The 26,340-nt window shown below is 39.4% G+C and overlaps 2 protein-coding genes across 2 annotated transcripts; both read right to left on the bottom strand.

Moving 5' to 3' along the window:
* Positions 1-6,913: 6,913 nt before the first annotated feature.
* On the bottom strand, positions 6,914-12,274 carry TEX43 (testis expressed 43). Its single transcript, XM_052642429.1, has 3 exons — positions 12,189-12,274; positions 11,527-11,635; positions 6,914-7,123 (listed from the first exon to the last, which is right to left on the bottom strand). Exons 1-3 carry the CDS (start codon positions 12,272-12,274, stop codon positions 6,914-6,916), a joined length of 405 nt encoding a protein of 134 aa, XP_052498389.1.
* Positions 12,275-13,491: 1,217 nt separating this feature from the next.
* Positions 13,492-23,911, bottom strand: PHAX (phosphorylated adaptor for RNA export). The gene is made up of 5 exons (XM_052643818.1): positions 23,816-23,911; positions 21,561-22,174; positions 19,587-19,707; positions 18,189-18,272; positions 13,492-14,736 (listed from the first exon to the last, which is right to left on the bottom strand). The coding sequence occupies exons 1-5, from the start codon at positions 23,909-23,911 to the stop codon at positions 14,467-14,469; spliced, it is 1,185 nt and encodes a 394-aa protein (XP_052499778.1). The 3' UTR covers positions 13,492-14,466.
* Between the last annotated feature and the right edge of the window lie 2,429 nt (positions 23,912-26,340).

Raw genomic sequence — 26,340 nt, forward strand, 5'->3', positions numbered from 1 at the left:
CATCTTTAAGGCATGTTAACAATGTTGTTGCACTGAGAACATCTGAGAGGTGTGATTAGAAACATTATTCCTTACTACTCAGCCATAAAACATAATTAAATAATGCTGTTGGCAGCAATACGGATGGACCTAGAGATTATTGCACTAAGCAAAGTCAGAAAAAGAAAAAGGCTATCACTTATATGTGGAATCTAAAAACGACACCAATGAACTTATTTTTGAAACTGAGTCACAGACTCAGGGAACAGACTTGTGGTTGCCAGAGGTGGAGGGGCCTGGGGGAGGGATGGGTTAGGAGTTTGGGGTTAGCAGTGCAAACTATTGTGCAGAGAATGGATAAACAAGGTGCTACTGTACAGCACAGGGGCCTATATTCAATATTCTGTGATAAACCATAATGGAAAAGAATATGAAAAAGAATGTACATATATGGGGATATATATATATATATAGCTGAATCACTTTGCTATATAGCAGAAATGAACACATTGTAAATCAGTTAATATTTCAATGAAAATTTTTTTAAAAAAGAAATGTCATTCCTGCTTTTATTAAAAATACACACCCCCACATCAGCTCATAGCTCATTTCAAATGTATCAGATCTTAGATATGAATGTATGAGCTCTTAAATATCATTGCTTTCATGAATTTTTATATGTCAACACAGCAGATCCAATCTTGACCTGGCCTTATTTATTCCTTCTAATCAGGTTATACTTAAATGAACTACCTTTGAAAGGAAAAACAGATTAGTCATACTAAATGGTTTTCTTAAAATACTTCACCATAAAAAATAAAAAACAACTGCACCTCCTGGTACGCCTACACCACACACTGATTTCCTTTCTGTGTTATCATCTGTCTTTCTAGTAGAAGTGTTTTATACCTTTTCTTGGAGGTTAAAATGGCTCTAATAGGGACTTCCCTGGTGGTCCAGTGGTTAGGACTCAGTTCTTTCACTCCTAAGGGCTGGGATTTGATCCCTGGTTGAGGAATTATCCCACAAGCTGTGCATGAAAGAAAAAAAACAGTTCTAATAGTGCCTTACTGACCTGATTTATAAAGGTAACTTACCAAGCGCAGGTAAACTCATTTCCAGGAAGGGTTGACCACGTGCTCAAGCCTTGCTTCTGTGCTTCATTCACTCCAATATAAACCATCCTGATGGAGGTCCCTATTCCCCATCTGCATAGCTTTGATCCTAATCGGGGCTTCTTACCTGGATTTATGTTCAAACTGGTTTATTTATCTCTTAATCTTCAATTCATCCTTTGAACTATTGCCAGATTAGTTTTTCTCAAACTCTGTCATGATCATTAATAGTAATCTATTTCAATCACTGGTTTGGAATTTAAAGTCCTCAATAAGCTGGATCCTTTTTCCTAAGATTACCTTCTTTTATTTCCCAGCAGGAAATTTTTCTCTGCCCAGGATATCCTCACATATTCTGTAAACATAGTGATTTTTCCTCATTGCCTCTGTTTATGCTTTTCCCATGTGTGGAAAGTCCTTTCTAGCTCTCACTGGCTTGCATCTGACCCATTGCTCAAATCCAGCATACTGCTGGAACCTGCTCTGATTTCTCTGACACTCTAAAGCTTAATTCTTCTCTGGAGGGTAGTACCAGCTGAGGCCTGATCAACTAGTCATCACTTAGGATAAAATGCACCTGTAATTGCTTGAGACCCCCATGAACTTTGTCTCCTAATCAGTTCAGTTCAGTTCAGTCGCTCAGTCGTGTCCAACTCTTTGTGACCCCATGAATCGCAGCACGCCAGGCCTCCCAGTCCATCACCATCTCCTGGAGTTCACTCAGACTCACGTCCATCAAGTCCGTGATGCCATCCAGCCATCTCATCCTCGGTCGTCCCCTTCTCCTCCTGCCCTCAATCCCTCCCAGCATCAGAGTCTTTTCCAGTGAGTCAACTCTTCGCATGAGGTGGCCAAAGTACTGGAGTTTCAGCTTTAGCATCATTCCTTCTAAAGAAATCCCAGGGTTGATCTCCTTCAGAATGGACTGGTTGGATCTCCTTGCAGTCCAAGGGACCCTCAAGAGTCTTCTCCAACACCACAGTTCAAAACCATCAATTCTTCAGGGCTCAGCCTTCTTCACAGTCCAACTCTCACATCCATACATGACCACAGGAAAAACCATAGCCTTGACTAGACGGACCTTAGTCGGCAAAGTAATGTCTTTGCTTTTGAATATGCGGTCTAGGTTGGTCATAACTTTTCTTCCAAGGAGTAAGCGTCTTTTAATTTCATGGCTGTAGTCACCATCTGCAGTGATTTTGGAGCCCAAAAAATAAAGTCTGACACTGTTTCCACTGTTTCCCCATCTATTTCCCATGGAGTGATGGGACCGGATGCCATGATCTTCGTTTTCTGAATGTTGAGCTTTAGGCCAACTTTTTCACTCTCCTCTTTCACTTTCATCAAGAGGCTTTTTAGCTCCTCTTCACTTTGTGCCATAAGGGTGGTGTCATCTGCATATCTGAGGTGATTGATATTTCTCCCGGCAACCTTGATTCCAGCTTCTGTTTCTTCCAGTCCAGTGTTTTTCGTGATGTACTCTGCATAGAAGTTAAATAAGCAGGGTGACAATATACAGCCTTGACGTACTCCTTTTCCTATTTGGAACCAGTCTGTTGTTCCATGTCCAGTTCTAACTGTTGCTTCCTGACCTGCATACAGATTTCTCAAGAGGCAGGTTAGGTGGTCTGGTATTCCCATCTCTTGAAGAATTTTCCACAGTTTTTCGTGATCCACACAGTCAAAGGCTTTGGCATAGTCAAGAAAGCAGAAATACATGTTTTTCTGGAACTCTCTTGCTTTTTCCATGATCCAGCGGATGTTGGCAATTTGATCTCTGGTTCCTCTGCCTTTTCTAAAACCAGCTTGAACATCAGGGAGTTCACGGTTCCCGTATTGCTGAAGCCTGGCTCCTAAAATGAAAATGAACCTTGCTGTACTTGCAAGATATTCCTTAAATCCCCAGAAAAGACCAAAGAATGCACAAGTTAATTTTCCTGATCAAAGAAAGAACAGAGTTGTCACAGCTCATTCCTAGGGGTAATTAAATATATCTTGTGTGACTTCACTGAAAGAGGACTTTTGGAAATTAGTGCTCGTTGTCTCTTGGACTTCACCCCATGTGTCTTTTTGCTTTGCTTTGCTGATTTTGGTCTATATCTGAGCAGAACCCTACGGGCCTTCCTGGAACAGACTCCCCACAACATGTCCTCTGCCTGCCTCTTGTCTGTAGAAAAACATTAGCCTCCGAGGCCTTCCTTGAATTCCAAAGAATCACTTTACTGATGGTTTTTCATTTGTCCCTAGAAAAAGACATGTTTTTCTGTCTAAATGTGTTATCCCTTAGTTTCTTTCTTTTTTTTTTTTCAGTTTTCAAATTTTTACGTATTAGGTGTAATTTCACTGCAAAGCACTGAGGGGTAGACCCAAAGGGTTTAAGCTCCCCTTTGTGAATAAAATGCTCTATCTGAAAATTTGTTAGTTATAGAAGCATTGAAGAATTTCTACCTCTGATTTCTATAGTATCACAATATTTCTAACAGGCAATGACAAAGATTTCCCTTATTAAAAAAGTGCAAACCAACAAAACATTAAAAAAAAAAAAAAAGCTTTTTTTTTTTTTTGAGCAACACAGCAGAGACCTCTTCTGGTCAAGAAGCAGAAGGCTTAGACAGAGAACCAACTTGGAAAAGGTTAAAGTGGAGAGAATTGGTATTGGAGAAAAAAGAATATGAACTAGGTTTCATAGAAGAGTTGTTGAATATGAAACTCTTGACAGCAGAATAGAAAGGAGCGCCTTCCACATGTGGGGAGCAGTGTCTGCAAAGGTAAAATACAGCAGTGTTTGCTGCAGATAATTTACAAAGATATGAGGATGTAAATAAGAATCACAGCTCCACCTTTCAGAACTAATATTGTAAACATTCTGATGTTCTGGCTTCCAGCACTGTTATCTGGTCATAGGCATTCTTCTTATCCACACAAGTTGATACATCCTGACTTTTTATCCAGCCTTCTATCCCACATATTTTGCCACATTCTCCTTTTTTTCATTTTAACAGTTTTTTTTGTTTGTTTGTTTGTTTTGGTGCAGCATGTGCAACCAGGGATCAAACCTGCACCCCCTATGGTGGAGGTGCAGACTCCTCACCACTGGACCACCAGGGCAGTCCATTTTAACAGTTTTTAACGAAAGTTGCTAATGATCCTTGCGTTTTCTCAGTTGTTTCTTCCTTATGTCTGCCGCTTGCTTTTCCTACTTGGCGAGATTTGGGATCGTTTTTCAGTCTTTGTCCGGTTTTTATCTAGTGACAAGCACCTTGCCGGGCTGAATGCCTACGTGGACAGTTGTGCCGTTAGCTTCCTCTCGCTGCACTCAGTGTAGGTGACACACTTCTTCCCATAAGCTCGGGCTGTGTTGCCAGTTTGCTGCTCTTTGCAGGGCCCTCACAAAATCTGAACTTTCTCATCCTTTCAGATAAGCACAGATCGAATACTGCTCTTCTGTCTCAGCTCTTTTGGAAAGAGGGGAAGACATAATCTTCCTGTGAACGTGGGGAAGTGCACTGATGTGACTTTTCTGGTTCTTGCTTTGATGAGAAGCCACAAAAGAACTGAACTTCATTTTGGCTGCTGGTGCTTCAGCAGTGGTCACTGTTTCGGCCACATTCTTAAAAGAAGAAAGACGCTTTCTGACAGTCAGGCTTTCAGTAATCAATCACGTGAAAAACCGGAGAAGTCGTAGTGAAGATTTTGGAACTGGCCCCTGTGTTGCCAGGACCCCAGTGGCGCACTGAGGTGCACAGAGCTCAGGGAGTGTAGTGCTGGCTCTATTCCAGCCACTGCTCACCTTCTCTGCCAGATGCCCCTGTGTGGGACACACCCGTTCACCTGCTCTTGGCGGCCCCTTAGCCTGCTGGAAGCTAATTAGTGGTGGTCGAATATGATCACTTATATTCTCAATATGTGTAAAATATATCCCTTGGCATTTTCAACCCTGGAAATCTCAGAGATTTACCAGTCACAGGGATTAACCCACCTGGGCTAAGACGCAGCACGATAATCTGCTCTCTTTGGGAGAAATTCAGTTTTAAGTTGAACCACAGTGGAACAGGGAATCTTTTAAAGCATATTCATTTAGCTGAGCCACGTTTTTTGTTGAGGCATATGGGCTCTTAGTTGCAGCTTATGGGATCTAGTTCCCTGACCAGGGATTGAACCAAGGGACCCTCACTTGGCCATCAGGGAAGTCCCTGAAATTAGAGTTTACATTTAAGAGAGTGAAATTAGATGAGGAATAATCTGAAAGAGAATCCCTTACTAGGATGTAACTTAGAAGGTCACACAAAATTAGAGAAAATTAAGTAGAACAGAATAATTGATACTGTAAGGTGATGAGACTGTCACTGAGCCAGGTACCCTAAAGTGCCTAAAGGAATTTAGATAGAAGCCTTATTACAAGACTACAGCTATATCACCAGAGATGTCTGCAAAATCATGAGCAAGGTATGGTGGGGGAAACGCTCAAGATCTCTGTCCCCTCTGTGTCATATTGTTTCTGCATGGCCCAACAAACATTTACCGAGTGTTTGCTTTTCCATCTCTGTGTGTCAATTACCTTCCTCCTCTTTGAAGCCCAGACCACTATTCTCAAATCCTCTTCTGTCTTTAGCGGAAGATGATATATAAAGAGAGGGTTTTAGTCATTTTGGTGAGTTATTCAGTTTTCCTGGGTCTTTCCCATGTACACATGTTATTTAACGTTTGTTTGATTTTCTCCTGTTAATCTGTTTCATGTCAATTCAATTCTTAAACCCACCAGAAGAACCTAGAAGAATAGAGGAAAGTTTTTTCCTCCCCAACAAATGTTGCTAGACATTTGTTTCCACCTTTTGGCTATGATGAATAGTGCTGCTGTGAACATTGGTGTACAAATATTTGTTCAAGTCACTGCTTTTAATTCTTTGGGGCATATGACTAGAATTGAAATTGCTGGATCATAAGGTAATTCTGTGGGTAATTGTTTGAGAAACCACTATACTGTCTTCCAGAGCAGTGCATAATTTTTGCACATGAAAGTGAAGTCGCTCAGTCATGTCTGACTCTTTGCAACCCCATGGACTGTAGCCCACCAGGCTCCTCTGCCCATGGGATTCTCCAGGCAAGAGTACTGGAGTGGGTTGCCATTGCCTTCTCTAGGGTATCCCGACCCAGGGATCAAACCCAGGTCTCCTGCATTGCAGGCAGACGCTTTAACCTCTGAGCCACCAGGGAAGCCCATAGTCATTCTTACTTCTTAAGTTCTGTGAATCAATTCTTTGCTGTAGGATACTGATACTTGAATACACTGAACTAATATGGAAAGTATATCTCAGCTAAAATTATATGATGCATCATAAAGTTGTCTACCAAACACTTCTGATAACCATATTGGTTAGTTACCAGTCTCTGATAGATAGCCTTAGGGGTATGTGTGTTGGTGAGGGAGGCAGAAAGAAAGGTGTTGGGGTAATCAGAAAAGTAGCAAAAATAATCCGACATCCTCCAACTCTATCTTAGTTTGGTTTACCTGACAGTGAGTTTTGGAAGAGATGAATAAAAAGGATGAAATGAGGAGAAGAAAAAGGTAGAGGAGTGTGGTGAAGATAGATGGTGGGACTGGATCAGTCTGTTTCTTAACTACTTACTCTGAAATTAATTTCAGTGAGACAGTTTTCCTTGCTCCTGGTGTTCTCAGAGACTATTTTCTTTCTAAGCTATAATAATATAAAAAAATATGCAGTTGCCTTATAGCCTTTGAATAAATTAAACCTGTAGGTGAAATATTTATGGAAGAGAGAGAGGGAGAGACTGAACTACTTGATTATTTTATTCTTTGATCAGATGAGTCGCCTCCTGAAGCCATGGGAAATCACAGTGCTTTGGTACTTGGAGAGAGGTGAATGCAGAGGCATATCCGCAATTTTTATTTCTGGGGGGCCTTTCTTCAAGACAACTTTACGATCTTCCCCATGGCAAAGCCTTTCACTGTGATCCAAAAACAGAGAGTCTTCCAAAGGGCCAGCATGGATCCCACATGCTTCTGCGTGCTAAGAGGAAGAAAAAAATCTGCTGTATATTATACCAAAAATCACTTTATTATATTAAGATGGAAGTTTCCCAGTAGTTTTTCTGTTACTGTCAAGAAGGAATCTCTAGTGGGCAGAGCAATAACCCTTATTTAAAAAAGCAGTGCTAACTAGTGTCTTCCAACCAACAGGAAGAGTCAGTGGTGTGGGCTGCAGACTCTAAACTTGGAGTCAGATCACTGACCTTTATCTTCACCACTTGTGTCCTTTATGTACTGTGGGACTCAGTTTTCTCAAATATAAAGTGGGAATTGTTAAACAATTCTTTGAGTGCTGAATAAAACATTGTATGTGAATGCAAAATCTTTTGCTGACTTTCAAAGCTGTTTTTAGGGCTTCCCTGGTGGCTCAATAGTAAAGAATCTGCCTGCCAGTGCAGGAGACTTGGGTTCAATCCCTATGTCAGGAAGATCCCTGAGAAGGAAATGGCAACTCACTCAGGTATTCTTGCCTGGGAAATCCCTTGCACAGAGGAGCCTGGCGGGCTACTGTCCATGGGATCACAAAGAGTCGGACATCACTGAGCAACTAAACAACAACACAAAGTAAAATAAGCTATAGAGTATGCGGAGGCTGCTGCAACTGCTGTTGGATAGACAATAGTTACTTATTATCTGTAGTAAGAGGTTATTACCTGAACTGTACATCTATTTCTGATTCTCTGATATTGCTGAATAGCAGTCTGGCCTGGTCTTGGGGTGCAGCCCCCTCTCTCCTATACAGTGCTCTTGTTTTTATGTTGTTAAACAGCTATTTCATCTCCTATAGGAAAAATCGTACAATGGAAGAAAAGAAAAGCTAGCATTTACTCAGAGCACATTCACTTCATTTTAATTCTCGTTTAGTTTTCACTTTTACTCTGTAGGATAGATGCTCCATAGGCTAAGTCACTTCAGTTGTGTCCGACTGTGTGTGACCCCATAGACGGCAGCCCACCAGGCTCCCCCGTCCCTGGAATTCTCCAGGCAAGAACACTGGAGTGGGTTGTCATTTCCTTCTCCAATGCAGGAAAGTGAAAAGTGAAAGTGAAGTCGCTCAGTCGTGTCCGACTCTTCGCGACCCCATGGACTGCAGCCCACCAGACTCCTCCATCCATGGTATTTTTCAGGCAAGAATACTGGAGTGGGGTGCCATTGCCTTCTCCAGATGCTCCATATACCAGTTGTTAATTACATTTTAAAAACTGTTAGGAACACTGTCAACTAAATTGCAGAAGTGAAATAACAATGAAAAATTTATGCTGAATTATAGCTCTAAAGAGTAAGGTCAAGAATACTGGAAATGTTTTATATATAATATTCATATTTTATAACATCATCTATTTTGGTAAAGTATATTCTTATTCAATATTAATTGCTTATTGATTAGAAATGTGGAAATTAGTTACATACACACATTTCTTCCTAGGAATTGTAACTTGAAACTTCTTGTTGTCTGATTATTACAGAATATTATATTCTCTTTTAAAGAAACAACTTACCTTTTCACAAGTGAATGGTCAATCTGAATTTGGAAAATGTTTTGAAACTGCTGAGTACTGAATAGAAGCACTGAGTGAACACGGAGTCTTGTCCATAAATCTAGCCAACCTGTTCGCATAGCTTTCAACCTGAGTATGCAGTACAGCTGTAAAAACACTCTCTGCAAAGAACAGACTTGTGGTTGCCAAGGGGGAGGAGAAGTAGGGAAGAGTTGGATTGGGAGTTTGGGGTTATCAGATGCAAACTATTGTGCCGGGAATTGGATTGGGAGTTTGGGGTTATCAGATGCCAGCGTGAGAAATCCCACCCGTGACAAGGTCATGAGGGAGAAAGCTGAGGTACGCAAGGACGTGATCAGACTTCAGGAGTTCCCCCTGGCATTTCCTGAGCATGTACCCCCAAAACCAAAAATCTGCCGGCCTTTGTACTCTGCTTTTCCACTCTTCTGATATTCTCTGGAAAAAAGTCAACTTAGGGCTTTAGTCTTTTGCATTTGAAAGGGATGTTTCAGTTAAACCCCCTCTGATAGCTCTCTAGCTTGCCTAACAGGTTCCCCAGACCTCTTACATCTTGTGAATTGCTTACAGCCCCCCAACTGCAAGAGGCACAAAGCTTAAAAGCATCTTAAAGATACAGAGCCTTTTCTAAAGAGTTAAAAATTATATTGGTAGAGGGTTTTCACTGTTGACTCAATGACTACTGCCAGGCCTCCATATTCTTTATCTTTTAGGCACCTGGGAGGATGTTAATCAATGTAAACGGGATATGGAAAAAGATATATAGTAGTTTTGATGTTAGCAACACTTGACTTTTGAGTTAATTACTTCTTTTGTTATATATCACTGCACTCCTCTTATGTCCTTGCTATGTAAGAATGTAACTTTATTTAGTGCTTTCTGAGAATGGCACCAGACTTTGGGAAGATCAACACAAATAAGTCTTCTGGTTCACAAACCCTTATCAGAAAAAAGGCTATAAAATGTTAATTGGCCCTTTTGGCTGGAAGATGATGTAAATTACCTAAGACTTGTGTATACAATTAGTTATGCAGAGAGAAAAGCCTGGTTTTGATAAGAGTCTGGACTGCTAACGCTGCATTACTTTGTGTTACCCATTGATCTCCATGTTTTATCAAAAGTATAAAAGGCCTTCTGAACAATAGAGGACGGAGCCAGTCGCTGGACTGGTTTCCCCCGTGTCTCTCTCTCTCTTTTTCCTTTTCCTCTTTACTTTAATTTCAGGCTGAATTCCCATCTGGGGCGTGGAGGCTCGCCAAGTCTACTTACTTGCTCTGGCTGTTAAGACCCGCGCGAAAGGGAGCCTAAGGCGAGGCACCCTTAGATATTCAAGCGAGCGCTGGTGGCCCAGCGTAGATGGTTCAAGTTCCTTGTCTGGAATTTATTGGTCTTCCACGTAATCCAAGTTATTCAGCCTTCTTTCTCCACTTAATTTTCCTACTACACTATTGTTTCTTAATCTAATCTTATTTCAATAAATAAACAAGTCTTTCCTCGCCAACGCCGTCCACCGTTCGAATTCCCTGGATCCACCGGGGCTGGACCCCGGCACTATTGTATATAGAATGGATAAACAAGGTCCTACTGTATGGCACAGAGAAATATATTCAATCTCCTGTAATAAACCATTAATGGAAAAGAATATAAAAAAGAATATGTGTATATTTATATACATATATAACTGAATCACTTTGCTGTACAGAAATTAATGCATTGAAAATGAAATATACTTTAATAAAAAAATACATACTCTGTACTACAGCCTTAAAATTAATGGTGCCTACGACTGATGAACTTAATAACTGTGAGTTGGCATTATGTAGAGAAAATATAGACATGTATTTCTGATATCTTTTGGTTTATCTATTTTAAGTTTATAATTGGGATATTTGAGTAAGATATTGCTATTCAACTTTTGTTTGCAAGTTTAGGTGGCAGGTGCTCCAAACAAGTTTTGTTAGAATGGTGGTTGTCAAGGCCTGGAAGAGAACGAAATGACACGAAGGGTACAGACTTTCAGTTTTAGGAAGAGTAAGTTCTAAGAGTCTAATGTCCAACACAGTGACTATAGTTTGTAAAATGGTACTGTATACTTGAGAGCTGCTGAGTAGATTTGAGGCATTCTTCCTACAAGGAAAAAAGTTAACTATGAGAGATGATGAATGTGTTAATTAGCTTGATCTTGGTGATGTACAAAGCATCAGGCTGTACACCTAAAAATTTTATTTATTTTTGGCAGCACTGGGTCTTCCTCGCTCATGTGGACTTTCTCCAGTTACAGTGTGTGGACTTATTGTGGCGGCTTCTCTCGTTGCAGAGTACAGGCTCTAGGTGCGTGGGCTGAGCTGCTCCATGGCATACGGAACCATCTTGGACCAGTGATCCAACCTGTGTCCCATTCACAGGCAGGCAGATTCCTAAGCACTAGAGGGAAGCTCCTATTTTTAAAGATTTTTTAATAAACTAGCCCTTTGCTGTATATACTATAAATATTTCCCCGAGTTGCCCTCAAATTTTTTTGTTGAGGTATAGTTGATGTACAATATTATGTAAGTTTCTGCTGTACAACATAGTGATTCACAATTTTCTGTAGTTTTATTTGGCCACACCACACAGCATGAGGAACTTCCCAACCAGAGATCAAACCTGTGCCTCTTGCGGTGGAAGCACGAGTCTCAACCACTAGACTACCAGGGAAGTCCCATGTTGTATACTTTAAATATACACAATCATATTTGTCTATTGTCCCTCAATAAAGCTGAAAAAATGAAAAATAAATGTCAAAACATAGAGTTGTATGCTTACTCACAGATATATTACATACTATAGTTTTTTTAAAAAATTATGAATATTTATAGGAAAATACCTTCAGATTCACATTCCTGAATTTCATGTTCTGCTTCCAAGGCATTACATAATGTCTTGGGATCATCCCTTGCTTTAAGGAAAACCGTGGCAAATGAATCTCACAACACCTGAAGATGAAGCAAGCAAGAAGAAAGGGTATCTTGTGAACTAAATACAGTTGCTTTAGCATCATTTGAGGGAATGGAAGCAGTTGTGTCTGTGAGGTTTGGACCCCCGCATCTGCAGGACAGAGCTGCCACTGCTTTGAGACTCACCTATTAACAGTAGATACCCGACCCATTAAATCCCCAAGTGTCACCGAGTCCACTCTGGATATCATTACTCTAACTGCATGCTGTCCTTTACAATTTGCTCATGTTCATTTTGGCCTTATTTTAAGGGGAAAAACCGCACACCATGATTTAGCTCAGGCCTATGCACTGGCTAAAGGAATCTCTGGCCAGTCACAAAAATCAGTAACTAATGTAGCTTCTGAATTTAGTACATGCTCTACACTCAGGACAGTCTTGCTTTCTCTAGCACACACAGTTTTGTTCTGGAACATAAAGTTTTCTATATAGATACCAAGGGGAAGCACATAATTGGCGTCCCTATGAATGTTAACTCCCAGACTGAAAACAAACAAAACCACGGGAAATCCCCAAACCCTTAAGTTCTCACTTATTAGCAAGCTTATCTGAATTCTCATCAGAACAGTTGTTGGCGAGTTTAGGTAGGATCGGACAAGTGTCTTTGCCTGAAGCCATCACTGCCAGTAGTGACAGGAATTCTCATCTAGAACTTCACTAGTCTACTAATTATGATGACAGTACTGCCTCAGATGTAACAATGTTTCACTAACTTCATAGCAACCCATAGCAATTGCTTCAGCAGTTAATTAAGAATATGGGGCTTAGAGCCATTTTCAATGTTTTTTAAATACAACTTTGACAAAGATACTAGGAAATATAGTGGACTAAGCAATTATTACTCACAAATAATCACTGCATATTTTCCTCTTTATATATTGCACATAGCTGATACGTCCCATTTCTGTTTTGCCATTATTTAGATACCATTATTTATATGCCATTATTTTGAGTGTAAATCAAACTTGCCTTAACCCAAACCAATCCAACCCATTTCATCTCCTAGGTTTTGAGTTGAATCACAGAGCATTTTAGGTAAAAAAATAAACTCATTCTAATAAAGGTTATGAGTGAGGATGAGCACCTAAATTACTAAGCCAGAGACACAGAGGGCTATTACTGTTAATCCTACCAGCCAGCTAATAGAACGTTCGGCTGAGCAGGAAGAATGACTGTAATATACACTGGTATGGTGACAGTATTATTTCTAGCAAGAGTTTGTACAGACATTCCTAGATCTGGATAATCAGAAAGGTTTAATAAATGTTAAATGTAATAATGTTAATAAACAAAACTTTAAACCTTAAAAACTGAAGCACTGGTTTCTATACCATTAGGATGTAATACAATCCAGAAATCTGTAGTTTACAAATGTTAAGAAAATGAAAACAAGCTAGGAAGCAGGGTAGGGGAGAAATGAGCCATCCACTAAAGATGAAGTAGCCTGAGACATTCTTCAAAAACTGTTTTAACTTTCACTAGAAAAATCAGTAGTATTTACAAGGATACATGACATTTAGATTTCTGACTGTTATCTTACTAATATACCAGACCTTTAAAATCACCTCACACAAAGTAATCCCAGGAACGGTGGTAATCATTTTACAATACATAAAAATACTGAACCACTATGCTGTACACTTGAAACTAATTTCATACTGTAAGTCAATTATATTTTAATTAGAAAAAAGTTCTTCAAATAAATAAAAGGTTAAAAAAAACTTTAGGGACAATATTTAAATACCTATTTAAAATGCTTCTTTCCTTGGTTATGGCAATTTTATGAAAGAAAATTTGAGATTAAAAAATAAAATCACTCGAATCTCATTGACTTCCAGAATTCCAATTTTATTTCTGCATTCTTTATGAATAAAATGTAACCAATAACCATTTTCCTCTTCCTTCCCTGCTTAGATCCAACTTCAATGATTCTGTGTTTCAAAAATTACTGAAAGACTTCAAGTACATTATTGCAAAGAATAGATAATAACTGCTTCCTACATATTTTTGCTTACTCTGTAAACTGTGGTCAACTCTTGGGACACCTTAAGTAAACTACCTTTATTTTCTTAAATAAAAATGAATAATTTTAAACATCATGCAGAAGAAACATTTTTAATACCTAACTTCCTTAACATAAGGTAAACTGTCTTAGGCAGGCCACCACTGGGAATTTCTTAAATGTCATTGTAATTATGCACATATGGATTATATTCAGTATTTAAATATATGACCAAAGTAACTAATAAGTCAAAAACAAAGTTAAAGTTATGAATCGATACTTCTTTGAAAAGCTTCTGATGTTTATTTACTTCGGAACAAACACATAAGTGGGAAGAGCCACTAGTATAAACCTATTTTTAGTTTCTATCATTAAAAGCCTAAGAGTTCTTAAAACACAGAAAAACTAAATTTGAATGCATTTGTAATAGCTTAACAATTTATGTCTTAATAGGATCTTCTAATGGAATGTTTTGAAACCAATCATAGTTCATTGCAAAGATAAATCAGAAAAACTTTTGAACGGCATGTTATAATGACCTGGACAAAATTGATTATCAACTAGTAATAATTAGCACATGCAACAGATTAAGAAATTAAATCTTCCACTATATACTTTTAAATACTTTGACAGACATGAGAAAGTTGTAAATGTTCTTATCACATTCATCTCCCACATATTCAATTTCATTTAAAACAAGGTAACAGTTCTCTCCAGATTTTTGTGTTTATCAGTGCAAAGTAAAATAATCTCAGTAGAAACGGTTTATTACAATGTTATCTTAGAAAGGTTTATTCCTCAAAATGTACTAAAACATGTCCAAATCGTGAGAATGATCAACCTCAATGGCTTCCTCTGCATCCAACTTCGTTTCTCCATGTCCTTCCTGTGATTCATCAAGAGAGGCCAGGGCCTCATTAGTGTCACTTGCAAAAGTCTCTCGTGATGTATCATCATCTTCTTGAAAATTTAGGTTTTTAATGGCTTGTTTCATCTTTTTCCCCATCACTTGCATTCTTCTCTTTCTAGCAGCTTTTTTATTTTCATATTCCTTTTGATTTTCAAGGTAGAAAATGTCCTACAATAAAGGAAGAACTTTAATAAACAAGAACAAATACTATGTATTAAAACTACCATATCCTTAAACCCTATTATGTTGCCTTCACAACAGTGTGAAAATTCACCATTTTTTCAAGTGTCTACTTACCTTTAAGTGGAGCATAGTAGCAGTATTTTCATTTTATATGAAAACCCATCCAAACATCTTGATAAAAACAATTCTAACTAGTACAACGCTTGGCAATACTAAATTAAATTATGAAGTCCCCCCTTTCCCTCCAAATACAGCAAACCTTATTAAAGAGGAAATGTCATTCCCATGGGTTATATACTTAAATAAAACAAACCAGGGAATGGCCTAGAGAAATGTCTTTTTATCATATTGTTAACGTGTTACAACAAATGCAGAAAATAGATAATCTGAGAAATTTTTCTTCTCCCATCCACAAGTTAAGAACCTAGTGCATACTACTTTAAGAAGGCGATCGTTATAGCTGGACTTTAAAAAAATATAGCAAATTAACCTCTAACTATTCTTACTCTTTTTATCTCCACAAACTTTGTATTCTCTAGAAGAAAAATAATAAGGCCACTTACTAAAATAAAATCAAATGAGAAAAAGTTGAAAACAAGCCCACTCAGTTCAGTTCTGGCTTCCAAACTCTACAGACTGTGATTGTTAATAACAGTGACTAAAGAGTGACAATAAGAGGGACTGAAAGAAACATTATAACACCATTGTTTGAATGAAATATGAAATTACCTGCAATAAAATTATATCTACCTTCTGATTTTTCTTTCTAGTAACAAAGGTAGTCAATCCATGTACAACAGAAAATTTGGGAAAAACAGAAAAAAAAATCTTAAAAGCCAAAACATTTCTAACCCCTCACAACAGACCAAAGAACTGGTAACATTTTGGTGTTTTAACTACCAATCTATTATCCCATGACTGTCTTTCTTTAAAAATCTGTACTCTGCCTTTCAGCTATTATTTTATTTTCTAATTTTCTTAGAATTGCTTCACAAAAATAGAGGCTACACAATAGTTGTTTTAAGAATGTCCTTATAAGTAAACATTCCCCTATTATTGGATACTATTAAAAATGTTTCCACTGTTTATTATAACGCAATGTTTCTGACAGTTTACGATAAAAATCTACACACATTAAATTCCCTTCTCCACAACAAGTTAGAAGAACTGAATTTCAAAGACCAGTGATTCAGTGGAAACAACATGGGTCTGAAGGCAGAGTCCTGTGTGATCTCAGACCTGTCCTTTTCTTGCTTTCATCTGCAGAGCAGGGTGACACCCAATGACAGACTGTCAAGAGTAAGTCCTGTAAATATTGGCCTTAGTGCCAGGCTCACAGTAAATAAATGTTCTCCTCTCCTGCTTCTGGAAATTGTTTGTCCAGATTTAGTTATCAAGAAAAAGCTTTTTTAGATATCATTTTATTTAACTCTTTTATAGTAATATTAAACAGGCAGCGCACATATTACAGTCCTCACTTTATAGATGAAAAAATCAAGGCTGGGGGAGACAGTAAGCAATCTTCTCGCAGTCTACAATTGCTAAATGGCAAAATTAAGATTAAAACCTAGACTTTGAATCTTAGAGAATCCTTTTCATCACATCATACTGTATCTTTCAAAAGAGTGACATTTTGCCATCAAACAAAACCTGAGAAGAATGTTCCTTCTAAGTACACATTTCTGGCCAGGGGTAATATTAGGGGAGGAGGGAGAACATTAAGGTATTAATATAAGCTCTGTTCTATCACTCAGAAGTTGTGTTCCCAAGGAAATCCACTTCGTTACAAATTCACGTTATCAAAATAACTGTTCAATGAGGGAAAAAAGCACTTAAGGAATACAGATTCCAAATGTGCAACAACGGGAACATTTCTTGTAGGAATTTCAATAACATATTTTTAAAAAAATGACCAAAAGTGAATAGTGAGGGAAAAAAAAAAAACTGAGCAAATGCAAAATATGCTCACATAGAGCATCAGCTCAAGAGAAAAGGCTTTTAATTTTGTGTCACCATCAGCCTTACATTAAAACAGTTAAAGCACATTCCTATGACCTTTATCACCCACTGGTATAATAGAGAGAACACAACATTTCTCAAATCCTGCAGCTGTGTTGCACGAGTACCACCTCCTTCCTATGTAAGAAGCCAGTTTTTTATTTTGATCAGATGTGCTGAACGCCAAGTCATGTTCCTTAATTAACAAATTAAAAGATACCAAATTCTGAGCTATGAAAAACCCACACTGTTTAAGTTTTTCCAAATGACATTCTAGTAATACAAAAATGATTAAGAATACTAAAGTGCCCAGCTTCCTGTTCATCAGAAATACAGGAGATAGAGAAACAGAACAAATGCACCAGCAGACGTTCACCAGAATGTGGTACCCTCTGTAAGAGCAACCTTGGACCCATCAAAAGGTCTACAGCCTAGAGGAAAATGCAGGATTAAAAAGATCAAAAGAGATATAACAAAAAGGATGTGGAGATCTATTAGATAGGGTCCTGGTTTGGGGAGGAAAAAAGCTAGAAAATACATTCTTGGGACAATTCATTAAACCAGAATAAGTTCTACAAAGATAATGGGATGATGCTATGAAATCATCATTTTTATTTCTCTTAGGTGTGGTTATGGAGGATATTGTCCTTACTATTGTGAGATTCTAGTTAAAATAATTAGGGCTGAATGTCATGATGTTTGTGTCTTATTTCTCAATGGTACAGAAGAAAAAAAAAGTCAAAATATTAACTACCCCTAAAACTAGGTAAAGGATACATTGGTATACATGCTATTATTTTTTCATCTATTCTGCACATTTGAAATTTTTCATTAATAAAAAGTTATAGAGAGAATTCCCTGGTGATCCAGTGGTTAGGACTCCATGCTTCCAGGGCAGAGGGCCTAGGTGTGATCCCTGGTCAAGGAACTAAGATCTCTAAAGCCAAGTTACGTGTGTGTTAGTTGCTCAGTCATGTCTGACTCTTTGTGACTGCATGGACTATAGCCTGCCAGGCTCCTCTGTCCATGGGATTCTCCAGGCAAGAATACTGCCATTCCCTTCTCCAGGGGATCTTCCTGACCCGGGGATCGAACCCAAGTTTCCCACATTGCAGGGCAGATTCTTTACTGTCTAAGCCACCAGGGAAGCCTTAAGATTCTGAAAGCCAAGTTATAGGAGAGTAGAAAAAAATAATGACATGCTACGACACCAGGAAAAATTTCCATAAAAGGAAATCATGACTTTGTCTCTGAAAGGGGAGAAAAAGAGGAGGTAGAGCTTTATAAGAGGTTCAAGTCTTACTTGAAAAGAGCAACTAAAAAAAATCAGTCAACGTAAGGCAGAGCAGGTAATAGAGATCAATAGAAAATGAAGCTAGAGGCTGAGTGGCAGTCAAATTATGATTGATCTTAAAAGTCAAGGACATTATCATTTTTACCTTGATTTGTTCCTCACTGATACTAGGTGTGTTTTTCAGGAGATTCAGGAAAACTCCGCCTGGTGTTCTTCTTCGACTACCATTCTACAAAAATGAACAGAAAAATTATCCTGTGTAGACTCTTACCATGAATGGTCAGAGCAACTTTCAGAGACATTCCTAAGGAGCAATTATTAAGATTTACTATGCTATTCCGTTAAACTGCAGTGTCCTTCTCACCTCTCCAGACTTCCCATTTGCTCTATTTCTTTTCTCATAGCAGGTATCACTTTCTAGCATCCTTGGAAGATACTACATTTATTCTTTAGACTGCTTCCTTCCCACCCCTTATTGTAACATAACCTTCCTGAGTCTAAACAGTGCCTTAAACTACGACACAGACAGGGGGCACCACTACACTCATGATCATCATAGTTTGTTGTTAACTTCTATAATCTATGTTCACAGGCTGTTTCATCACCCAGTGCTATCACTTTTAATTGGTTACTTTTCTCTCCATTTCCACAGCATAATATTGAGGGAGTCTCTTGTGACGTTATTACTCAAATTCATGAGGAACAAATAAGGACACCATTTGACCTTCATCCTCACCCTGTGGTGAAAGCTCAATTGAATGAGATCTGCAAGACCACTCATTCTGCAGCATAAATTGCTACTGCTTGTGATCTGGCCCCAGCAAGAGAATTGCTCTATCAGTCATTCTGGGACAATAAAGTGCTTTTTAACCATTATTTTTTTTCCCCTTCCTGAATCCCAGAAGCCTCTTTAGACATTTTGTTTCTTATTCACCCCTACCACCCAGGAAATTTTAATACTCATACTTTATCTGTGCTTTACACATAACAAGATTTTTTTTGCCCCCCAAAAACCAGTTTCCAAGAATGTACGAATTAAATGAACCAAAAATAACACTTCTCTTCACCACTACTGAGTTTTGGGCACTATGATCAGCATTATACATGCATTATTTTATTTAATCCTTACATTAGACGATTAATCCCATTTTATAGCTGAGACTGAGGTCTCCAAAGTCAAATAATTTAGCCAAATGTCACATCTAGTATGTTGCACATCCAAAATTCAAAACAAGAAACCCCAAACTCCAAAACCCATACTCACTAAATTTGAGCTTCCAGGTCCTTTGCCCTGACTTTTTTCTTAATTCAGCCCCTACCGTTAATGAAGCCTGTTAGAGATTTGTTGTGGACTACACACTAACAAGCTACAATTTAGATATATTTTTAGTAAGAAAAGTACTAATTGTAAAAAGTGACCATACTGAATGTTTAAATTCAATTTTCATTATTAATGAAGGTTTTTAAAGTCTGAAACACACTGGTCATAATCCATAAATAAGAGAACCAACAATCAGAGACAAGGGCATTTTATCAGCCTTACCATTATAAAAAGACCACCGTTTTGTTCGACTTCAGCAGTTTCCATCAGAAGTTCAATTGCCTTTTTGTTCCCAATTATTCTCACTACTCGGGCTATCAGATCTTTCTTTGGTTCCTGCAACCTGATAAGGAACAAATGAAGTAATATCAACCTCTTTATTTGTTGCATAAAGTTGAGGAAATCTACCTTTGTCTCCAATTTAGTTCTCAGATAGAATTAACATCCCATTCTAGTAACATTTGCTTTCTGAAATCTTCAATATCTAACCTTGGAATCACTGACATGGAAACATTCTTATCTTGGGTCGCCCAAACAACAGTAATGTCAAGATTCCGTCTCAAGTTACATACTGGCCTCTTCACTTTGCCTTATGGGGCTACAGCAAATTTCAAAAGAAATGTGCACACACAGCATGACGAATGCAAGTTCAAAAGCAAACATTTATCATGATTTCTAAAATTTAGCTCTCCTAACTCGAGATGTCTTGGAGCTTTAAAATGGATTGGACTTTTCCCTCATGGGCTCCCTGTCTCAGAACAGAAGATATGGCTAATATTTACCGAAAGCTTATTATGAGATAAGCACAATGCTAAGAACTATATATGCACTATATTTCAGTTAATTCTCTCAACAATCTTACAAAGCAGATATAATTATTTTTACCACTGACAGGTAAAAATACAGGAAGCCTAAGTAAGTAGCACACCTAACATGAGAGACCATACTCTGCAGAGAAGGAGGAGGATTAATGTTAACAGAAGTCTTACCAGTTCCCTACCAAGCTCTGGCTTCTTTTGTTTTTTCTCTATTGTGGAAAGAGCACTAGACTAGGAATAAAGGGACCAGACTTCAGTTCCAGGTCTGACACATTAGTGACTTTGGGCAAACCACACAACTACTAGGCCTCAATCTCCTATTTAAGTGAAGGTATTGGTTTACAAAATCTCTAGGTTTCTTCCCAGCACTCAAATTCCAAACCACCTCAGTACTTAAAAAATCCAGTACTACTATTGACAGGCTTGCCTGGAAAGTAAATACTTGTTTTCCTACTAGTTATATTACCTTTGAACTAAACATGTTTTTGAACTTGTGAAACTGTTCACTAGTGATTTAGAGCTAATAAAAGGTAAACAAAATTTCAACTTTAAAAATTTCATGTTAAAAACACATGAAATGTAAATTCACCATACATCAAACACCTCTACTCCTATCCAAAATAAATGAAAATATGTGTCCCAAGATGTGTACATGGAAGTTCATAACAGAATTATTCATAATTGCCAGAAGTGTAATAGCCAATACAAATGTGTGTGTGTGTGTGTGTGTGTGTAAATATATAAGCTGTTGATGGCTGCTGCAACATGGATGAATTTCAAAAACACTGCACTATGTGAAAATAGCCAGGCACAAAAGACAACATATTGTGATTCTGTTAACATGAAATGTCCAAAAAATGCAAATTGACAGCAATAGAATGATTAGTTACCTGGGAATGGCAATAGGAACTAACTTTAAATGGGCATATGGCATGAGGGATCTTACTGGGTGATGGAAATGTTTTAAAAGTGCTTTATGGTTGTACAATCGATAAATTTACCAAAAAAAAGTCAAACTTAAAGAGGACAAATTTTATTACATGTATAATAAGCCTCAATAAAGTTGTAAAAACAAAAAAAAACACTCCAAGAAACCCACATGAATTTAAAAGGATCTTTTTATCTGAGGAGTTCTATAGCCCTCAATAGAAAGAGCTGCTCACAAGTTCACAAAAATCTACAAAATTATTCTATCAGGTCTGTCCCAATTTAAGAACAGCCAACCATATTCATATAACCACATAAGCCCAGTTCTTGCCTTGGATTTAAAAATCTCAGAAAGGAACACCACCATCAATGTATTTGGGATCTATGGTATATCTTATAAATGGAAGACAACTGGTCAAGTGTTCACTTGTAGAAATATTTAAATGCTCACCTGAAAGAGATTTCATCAGCCACCCTCTCCTGAGGATCGTCCTCTGTGATCTCATACCGGCCTTTATAGTTCATTTCTAGTCTGTCTCCTACTCTCTCTTTGACAGGTCGTTTCCTTTTGGGATGACCTTGCCCATTTTCCTCCTCCTTTGGTCCCATTTTTTTGCCACCATGCATATATTCTTCTAGCTCTTTGTCTAATTCTTTTGTATGTTCTTGAGATTCTCTTTTAAGTTTCTTAGCAAGTAAATAATTGTAGGTCTCAGACTGTCGGCTTCTGTCAATAGTGCCCTCCATTCCCAAGATACCAAGTTCAGTGGCCACTGCATCTTGGTTCTGTTCTTGCAGCACAGCACTCCATATGTTGTTCACCTTCTTCCTTCCAGCTATAGGTGGTTTCTGGCTGCTCTGGTCAAACTGAAAAGGCTCTGGTTTGGGAGGGGTGTTAAAACATTTCTGTCGCTTGCGTTTCCAGACAGAGCTATCATCATCTGAATCTGAAAAGCTCTCTTCACTTGAATCCACACTTTTAACAGTCCGATAATGGGATGCCGGGGCACACACTGTTGCAGTACTCTGGAAAGGCCGCAGTGCACAGTCCCCACCTAGCGCTTTCTGCAAGTGAAGGAAAATCACAATCAACTCCACAAAAGACATTACCCCCACACACCCTGTGCTATTTAAAAAAAAATATTTAGGGATTCAGCTGAACCATTTTAAAGCAGCAGTGATCTCTGAAGATCTCTGAAACCAATTCGGTGCCTGAATTTCTAAAGGTTTACATGGAACTTCCTTTTTTTTTTGGCCACTTGCAGGATCCCTGAGAGTGTTAGCCTGCGTCACTCGGGGATCCTGCAAGCGGCCAAAAAAAAAAAAAAAGAGAGAGAGAGAGAGAGAAATCCATGTAAGGGACTGAATTGGTTTCAGAGATCTTCCAAAGATTACTCCCTAACCAGGAATTGAATCTGGGCCCCCAAGGTCGATGTGGCCAATACTAACCACTAGACCACCAGGGAACTCCCCGGAAGTTCCATTTTTAAAGCCACAAATTCTTATTTCTATATAGCTAATGCAGCACTTAGTGCTAAAACAGCTTTCCAAAAAATTATCAAAGCTCTTAATTCTCACTTTCAGAAGATTTTCAATCTTTTCAGTTGTCAGAATGTTTGAAAATCACATGTTGAACAATTGTTACAGGCAGTTAGAACTTGTTTTCCTCTTTTCCAAAGGTGCCTGTCATGTATGTGGATATATCAACTGCCTTTATAAGGTTTTGGGACTATGTTCCTTTTAGACTAGAGAGTGAAGTCCTATGTGTAAGCATCCCTGACAAATTACTTGTAAAACCGCAGAGTCCATGGCATTAAGTTTACTAAGTCAGGAGTCAATCTAAGGAAAACTGAAAAAGATTGAAGAACAAAATATCTTGGTACCGATTTCCCAAGATGCTTCTATGCAAAAGGAATCACCTTTGCTTTTTCAACTAAACATCAAAGTATTTGTTGAGCTCCTAATCCGTGCTAGAAATGGGGGAGGGGTATTTTAAAGCTAGCAGTCTCCGTATCTGGAAACAATAACGGCACTAGCACTTGTCAGCCACCATTTAGGCTCCACCGAATCCTTACAGCCACCCTATCACTGTGGTACTATTATTCCCACTCTAAAGATGGGGCACAGGCTGAATACCTTGTCACCGAACACACAGTGGCGGCTCTGGAATTCCAACGCGGGCAGCCTGGCACTAAAGCCTTCTCAAAACAGCTTGCCACTTAGTAGGGCGGCCAAGACAAACGCCTGTTTAGAAACCTGGGAAGCTAACAAAACCCAGCGGCACATTAGGGCACGACGAAGCTAGGTTCCATGGGAATACGGAAGAACAGGCCCCTGAGCAAGAGATGAACTTCATTCTCGATCCTCACTCCCTTTCTCCTCGGGGCGCAAAAGAGCGCCCCAGGCTGGTGGTGGGCCGACGTCCCCCCGTTCTACATGTTCGGGAGAATTTGCCCTTCGGGGAGAACCCAGCGACGCCCAGTGGGGAATTCCGTAGGTTTAGAAAACAAGGAGAGGAGCACGGGAGGCGGGAAAGACGACCGCACGCCCGCCTCTGGGAAGCCGCACGCCTCGCAGCTAAATGCCAGGCCAGGTTCGTAGGGCCCGCCGTCTCCCCGCCGCCTGCCGGGCTCCGCGCGCCCGACAGGAGGACGCCTGGGCCCCGCGCTCCCGGCCCCGAGCCACCCGCCTGCCCTCCGCACTCACCGGCACCGGCAGCGGCCTGTCGCTGGGTGCCACCGTCATGTCGGAATCCGAGTCGGAAACCTGCCCATCGTCCATGTCGCCGGCCTCCTGCGCCATCTTCCCCCGGCGCGGCGCGGCGGGCCGGGAGGGCACTTCCGGCGGGGCGGCGGGCGGTGGGTGCTCGGGCGCCCCCGCGAGGGGGCCTCTCTCGCCCGGGCCGCCTGAGTCGAGACTCGCTGATGTTGCGTCATCATTGCAAACTGCTCACTTGTGCTGCCTCACCACCCTGGCGCCTTCGCTTCTGACCTGCTCTCTTCAAGCCTAAAGATGTGCACGCATGGCAGCCGTGAGGGGTTCCTCCCTCGGTCTCACAGTCCTCGCCTGGATGCTCCAGGCCGGCCTTTCTGCTTCCAGTCTTGCTCCTGTGTGATCCACTGCAAGGAGCTTCCTGGGGAGCCTTCCAGGCGGAACGTGAAGTCGCCGCCCGGCTCAGACCTCACCACAGCCGACAGAGCTGGAGGTGTGTGCTTCAGGCTGGGGTCCCCTCTCCTGCTCTCCAGCCACGCTGGCGCCTCTCACGTTGTTCCTCAGGCACCCTTGGTCCTTTCCCGGCCCAAGGGCGGGGCAGTTACTGTTCCCTCGGCCTGCAGACCCTCCAGTACCCCACACCCTATTCTTCCGGAGATTATGCTCTCACATGATTCAGAATTCTGATTAAATGTGCCCTTCCCACCAAGGTCTTCTTCAAGCACTCTCACTAAAACAGGGTCCTTTCTTTACAGTCACTCTCGCACCCTTTTGATTCCTTCATGGCTTCAATAGTCATATGCCTATGTGTTTAATTTTTTTGTCTGAATTCCCCACCAAAATGTCTATTTTATTCACTTTTTTCTACTGGTGCCCAGTCCAGTGATTTCTTGTATGTAAACATGGTGAAGAAATATTAATTGAATTTTTTTCGGCAAAAGTGAAGTGAAGTCGCTCACTCGTGTCCAGCTCTTTGCAACCCCATGGATTTTAGCCTACCAGGATCCTCCATCCATGGGATTTTCCAGGCAAGAATACTGGAGTGGGTTGCCAATTTGGCATAAAGGGGATCTTATTGTTTGTACCTTTTTACTATTCTGTAATCTCCTTTCAAAAAGAAACAATATAGCTGTTTATCCAGGACGCTTTTCTAGACCAAAATATAAAGATCTAGCTCCTTTTTAATGACTTCCCAGTTTTTCCACTGCATGGAGGCAGCATCATTTATTTAGTTTCTGATAGTGTACATTTAAAGTGTAGCCAGTTTTGCAATGAACATGTCTTTTTACAAACTTCTTTTATTATTTCCTTAGTATAGACTGTATGGGAAAAAATGAATTTATATTTTTGAAATATGAATTTAGTACCTATAAAGGAACTTAGAAGTCACTTGGGCCCATTTTATTTTGGTAACTGAAGGGAGATTACATAGCTAAGCTATTGCAGACATCTGTCCTGACTCCTGGAGACGGAAATGGCAACCCACTCCAGTGTTCTTGCCTGGAGAATCCCAGGGACAGGGGAGCCTGGTGGGCTGCCTTCTCTGGGGTCGCACAGAGTCGGACACGACTGAAGTGACTTAGCAGCAGTAGTAGTAGTCCTGACTCCAGGTCTCCTAATAGACAGGTCTATTAGGCTGTCTAAGGTCTCCTCTTAGACAACTGATATTTTACTTCTTTTGCATAGAATTACAGTTCCCTTGAATGGGTTCTTGTGTGTAGTGTGAGGTAGGAGTACATTTTCATGCTGTTATTAACATTATACTGTGTGGTATGGGATGCAGCTAAATATCATATAATGCATAGGACAGCCCCTCACACTAAAGATTTTCTCCAATATTTTCCACTGATGTTTTAGAGTTTTAGTTCTTACTTGTAAGTCTATGGTTCATATTAACTTAATTCTTATATATAGCATGAAGTAGAAGTCAAGTTTCTTTCTTTTTTTTTGCACCTGACTATCCAAATAATATAGCATCTTTGTTGAAAAAACTATTCTTTCTCTTTTGATTTCTTTGACACCTTCATTGAAAATTGACTATACATGTGAAAGTTTATTTTTTAGTACCCTCTTTCTGATCCATTGATCTTTATGTCTGTCTTTATACCAGTGTGACATTTTCGTGATTATTGTAGCTTTATAACAATTGTAAAATTGTTAAAATAATTGTTAAAATCAGGTAATGTAAATTTGTTCTTTTTTTTTTTTTCTTCCTTAAAACTGTTTTGACTATTCTAGCTCATTTGCCTTTCCATTTAAACTTTAAAATATGCTTGGCAATTCTAGTATTTTGATTGGGATTGCATTGACTCTATAGGTTAATTTGGACATTTGAGAGACTGTAGTAGCCTGATACCATTGAATGCTGGAATCAAATATTATTAATCAATAACTCTTCTTCTGACACTGGGCTCATTAAACCACCGGATAGGTAGAATGTATCCTGGGAGAGAACGCAGTATTTAGAGCACTACATACTGAATGGTTGGTCCTTTCTGAAAATAATTTTCCCCATTAAA

The sequence above is a fragment of the Budorcas taxicolor genome, chromosome 7, assembly GCF_023091745.1.
Source record: "Budorcas taxicolor isolate Tak-1 chromosome 7, Takin1.1, whole genome shotgun sequence".
NCBI classification, from domain to species: domain Eukaryota; kingdom Metazoa; phylum Chordata; class Mammalia; order Artiodactyla; family Bovidae; genus Budorcas; species Budorcas taxicolor.

Bases quoted from the DNA above. Each gene is read 5' to 3' on its own strand.
- PHAX (XM_052643818.1), bottom strand. From the start codon at position 23,911: ATGGCGCAGGAGGCCGGCGACATGGACGATGGGCAGGTTTCCGACTCG. The intron at 19,708-21,560 runs GTGAGCATTTAA...GTTCCTTATCAG, and splicing joins GCTGATGAAATCTCTTTCAG to GTTGCAGGAACCAAAGAAAG. The intron at 14,737-18,188 runs GTAAAAATGATA...CCTTTATTGTAG, and splicing joins TCAGTGAGGAACAAATCAAG to GACATTTTCTACCTTGAAAA.
- TEX43 (XM_052642429.1), bottom strand. From the start codon at position 12,274: ATGGCTTCAGGCAAAGACACTTGTCCGATCCTACCTAAACTCGCCAAC. The intron at 11,636-12,188 runs GTGAGAACTTAA...CTTCATCTTCAG, and splicing joins TCAGATAAGCTTGCTAATAA to GTGTTGTGAGATTCATTTGC. The intron at 7,124-11,526 runs GTATTTTCCTAT...TCTTCCTCTTAG, and splicing joins TCAGGAATGTGAATCTGAAG to CACGCAGAAGCATGTGGGAT.